This window comes from Cannabis sativa, chromosome 1, assembly GCF_029168945.1.
Source record: "Cannabis sativa cultivar Pink pepper isolate KNU-18-1 chromosome 1, ASM2916894v1, whole genome shotgun sequence".
Classification (NCBI taxonomy): domain Eukaryota; kingdom Viridiplantae; phylum Streptophyta; class Magnoliopsida; order Rosales; family Cannabaceae; genus Cannabis; species Cannabis sativa.
In genome coordinates this window covers 2,656,841-2,660,651 of record NC_083601.1, presented here as the reverse complement: position 1 = coordinate 2,660,651, position 3,811 = coordinate 2,656,841, and the positions used below count along the sequence as shown (strand labels likewise).

The 3,811-nt window shown below is 29.1% G+C and overlaps 1 protein-coding gene across 1 annotated transcript; it reads left to right on the top strand.

The window, feature by feature from the left end:
• Nucleotides 1-307: 307 nt before the first annotated feature.
• Nucleotides 308-1,231, top strand: LOC115703664 (zinc finger protein ZAT1-like). The gene has a single exon (XM_030630904.2). It carries the CDS (start codon nucleotides 319-321, stop codon nucleotides 1,141-1,143), a length of 825 nt encoding a protein of 274 aa, XP_030486764.2. The 5' UTR covers nucleotides 308-318; the 3' UTR covers nucleotides 1,144-1,231.
• Nucleotides 1,232-3,811: the final 2,580 nt, after the last annotated feature.

Genomic DNA, 3,811 nt, shown 5'->3' with positions numbered 1-3,811 from the left:
TATTGTTTATGACAAAGAAGAGCGTGACTTTTATTGAATTCAAAGAGATAAGCTCCACATTCAAATGGAAAACTTATCTTCACAAGAGGATTCTTTTCCTTTTGATAATATTTTTTTTTTTATAAAAAAAAGGCATAATTCTGTTGAGAATTTTACTCAGATTTTCATATATATATATATATAAAAAAAAAACAGATTTTTTTCTTAATAAAAAACTTTTGAAATGAAGAAATAATAGAGAATATCATTGATAATATCACCATTTAACGACTTGCTTATATATATTAGTAAACTAAATATATTTTGTTGCTATCTTTTATGGAATGCATGCACATGCTTCCTTTAGCATTTTCTCTTATTGTTAGTACATTTATAAGAATAAGAGCATTAGTAGTACTGCTCTTGTTACCTATTAGCAACACTAATATGAAAGTATGTGAGATCTGTTACAAATGTTTCTCCAATGGCAAAGCCTTGGGTGGCCACATGAGATCTCACATGGTAAAACTTGCTCTTCCTCGCCCATCTAGGTCCAAGTCTCGGTCCAAGTCTCGGTCTAAGTCTCGGTCTGCATCCTCGGAAAGTGAGACTGAGAGTGATGACTCGTCCTATAAGGGCAAGAAGAAGGGTAAGGTGAGATCCAAAAGGGGTGACCATGATGACTATATTCTATCGGTACAAGATGCTGCAATGTTATTGGTATCCCTTTCTAAGGAGAGATGGTGTAGAGGAGAAGAGAAGGTTTCAACATCTAAATCTAATTCAGTAATCAAATCAGTATTCAAATGTGGTACATGTAGAAAGGAATTTAGTTCTTATCAAGCTCTTGGTGGACACAAAGCAAATCATAAAAAAATCAAGAAGTATAATCACATGGAGGACGAATTTGAAAATGATCAAGATAAATATGGGGAGGATGAAGATGTGGTAGAGGAGGAGGATGAAGAAAATAGTACAACAGTAGAGGAGGAGTCTAAAATGAAAAAAGTTTTTCATTGTTCGTTGTGTCCAAGAGTTTTCAATTCTGGTCAAGCGCTCGGTGGACACAAAAAGGTTCATTATTCAAATAATTTAGATTCTACTACAAGTAGAAAGATTAAATTGATGATAGATCTTAATCAATTTCCTTTAGAAGTTGAATGATATGTTTAGAAATGAAAGTTATTTCATTTTTTTTTTTCAGTTAAATAATTTATTACTGATATTTTGAGTAATATTTTCAATTATGTTACATTTTGCTTATTAATTATTTTTTTTTTATCTGCACTAATATTATAATAACAATGTATCTCCATCCCTATTCCGTTTATTTTTAGATTCTAATGTTTGCTTATATATTGTGGGCGCATTTTGCACCAATGGAACAATCATCGATGTGGTAACTATCATTTTGGCCATAGGCTACTCATTGACCTATGGGTTACCAAAACACATTACTAACTGTAGTTCATAGTTATCCTCCTAGTTTTACAAACAAATTTAAGATGAGAATTAATTACTATTACATTACTAACTGTAGTTCTTAGTTATCCTCCTAGTTTTACAAACAAATTTAAGATCGAGAATTAATTACTATTATTAATTTTGTTATCTAATGATACCACCATTACCTCAGATTTTTTTATAGCACTATTATTTTTTTGTGTAATACACTATGTTAAGTTATTTTATCATTAAATATTAAAATCTAAAAAGTCATCTCTAATCCAAACGGTTTATAGTTTCTTCAAACCGCAATTATTGAATCGGTCCATTAAAACACCTCTAACCCAACAAAGGCATGTGCAGAGGAGGGTTCTTCATGTATGATTATTATATCCATTTAAATAGGTAGATAGATTATATTGAAGTTATTGTTGTGAGTAAATATTACCAATGTACTTGCTATTGTTTTACAAGTTGAGCTGAGTTATCAAGCTTAAGGGACTCTAGAAGCTTCTTAGAATTTACATGAAGATTATTCTAGATTAATCTAGATGACGTGGGAAGAATGTATAGAAACAATAAAAGATTCTTGGTTCAAAAATTCTGAGGAAAGAAAACGGGAATTTTGATTTACAGTTTCAAAATTTATGATTTGAAATTTTATTTCGCATTCCTTACTAAAAAAAATTATAAGATTTTTATTGGTTAATTAATTTATTGATATGAAAATAATAATGAGAAAGCAAAATGATATTTTAAGTTGCTTATTTTAGCTGTTATGATAAATTAGGTATACCCTTTCAAAAAATAAAAAAGAAAAAGATAAATTATATTAGGTATATGACTTTTAAAATTGAGTGTTTATTTATTATTGTTATATTTTGTTTTTTCAAAATCAGTATTTGTAACATGTTTAATATTGTTGAATACTTTGTAAATTTGAAATTTGAATCGTGTTTTCCTATAGATAAAATATAGCAATTTAATGAGAAATTTCATTTTATATTTTCCCCCCGGAAAGAATCCCCACTCATAATTTCCAATATATTAACCACGTACAAATTAAGGATGGGCAACTATTATTATTATTATTTTTTTCTTTAGAAAAGTAAAATTATTTTGAAACAACATATTTCATAAAGTTGTTTTCATTTTTAATTTTTCAAAAGAAGAACAAAAAATAAAATAAATTGTCATAATTTATTTTAATAATTTTTTTTATCGTTAAAATATGAGACTTTGTATTTATAATTTGAGTAATTTACGGTGTAAATACCTAAGTTTTATGACGAATAGGAGATAAATATCTAAGTCGTATTTTTAGCGATAAAGTCACTAGTGTGGAACTGTAATATCCAGTACAAGTATATTGTGTTTTGATATTTTATTGTTGCATTTAATAAAATATGAATATTATTGGTATTTGCTAAGTACAATTATATAGTTAATTAGATTAAGTATTAATTAATATTAATTATATTAGAGAATAAGTTATTAGTATATATATTTTGTATAAGCTTGATAATAAAATATATATATATATATTTGTAAAGGCTATAATAATAGATGTATAGAGAGTGGAAGAGAGAGGGACACGTGAGAATGTGAGAATGAGGAAGTTAGTTTAGGATATTTGACTTAGTTGAATTTAAATTTAAATTATGAGTAATTTTATATAGTAATTAATTAATATTTTATTCCTTAAAAAGAAAAGGTATAGCTGAGTTTAAATTTTAAATTCCTAGATTTTATCTAATCAGTTGAATATATACGGTAGGGTTTTACCATTCAATGAAACGATGAACACAAATTTCATTCTCTACTTCTTTCTCTCCACTTAGATAATTCCTAAATCTCTTATAGCCTCTATCACAGCAAATTACAGCATAGCATAAATTGAAGCCTCTATCACTGTATTCGATTTCGAAGGTAAAAATTTTTACTGTCTCTTAATGTCGGGGTTGGATGTAGGTTTTTCGTACCGCTTGGTTGATTATTTTGTCTCTAATAAAGGCCCATGGGCTAAACAGATATAAAAAAGAAAAAGAAAAATGTTTCATACTGCAAGGGTCCCGGGCTCCTTGTATGGATCAGCTTGGTTAGAAGGGGCTGGAGGTTCGATATTCTAGACGGAAGGGGCTGAGGTCTCATTGCTCTGGTCGGTCGGGGCTGTGGAATCGGTTGCCTTAAGGCTTTCTTTGGCTGCTTGACTCACACAGTAATTAAGATATGCCTCTTTGGTATCTCCAAGGTAATCAAAATTCACTACTACAAAAATAGTTTTTCTTGACATTTTTAAACAGTCGTTTAAAGTATTCCTGTCAGTTTCTATAACCGTCGCCTATACGACCGTCGTAAAACGGGCAAAATAGGCGACGGTTTAAAA

What these genes read in the sequence shown, in the direction of transcription:
- LOC115703664 (XM_030630904.2), top strand. Translation starts at nt 319, where the DNA reads ATGGAATGCATGCACATGCTTCCTTTAGCATTTTCTCTTATTGTTAGT.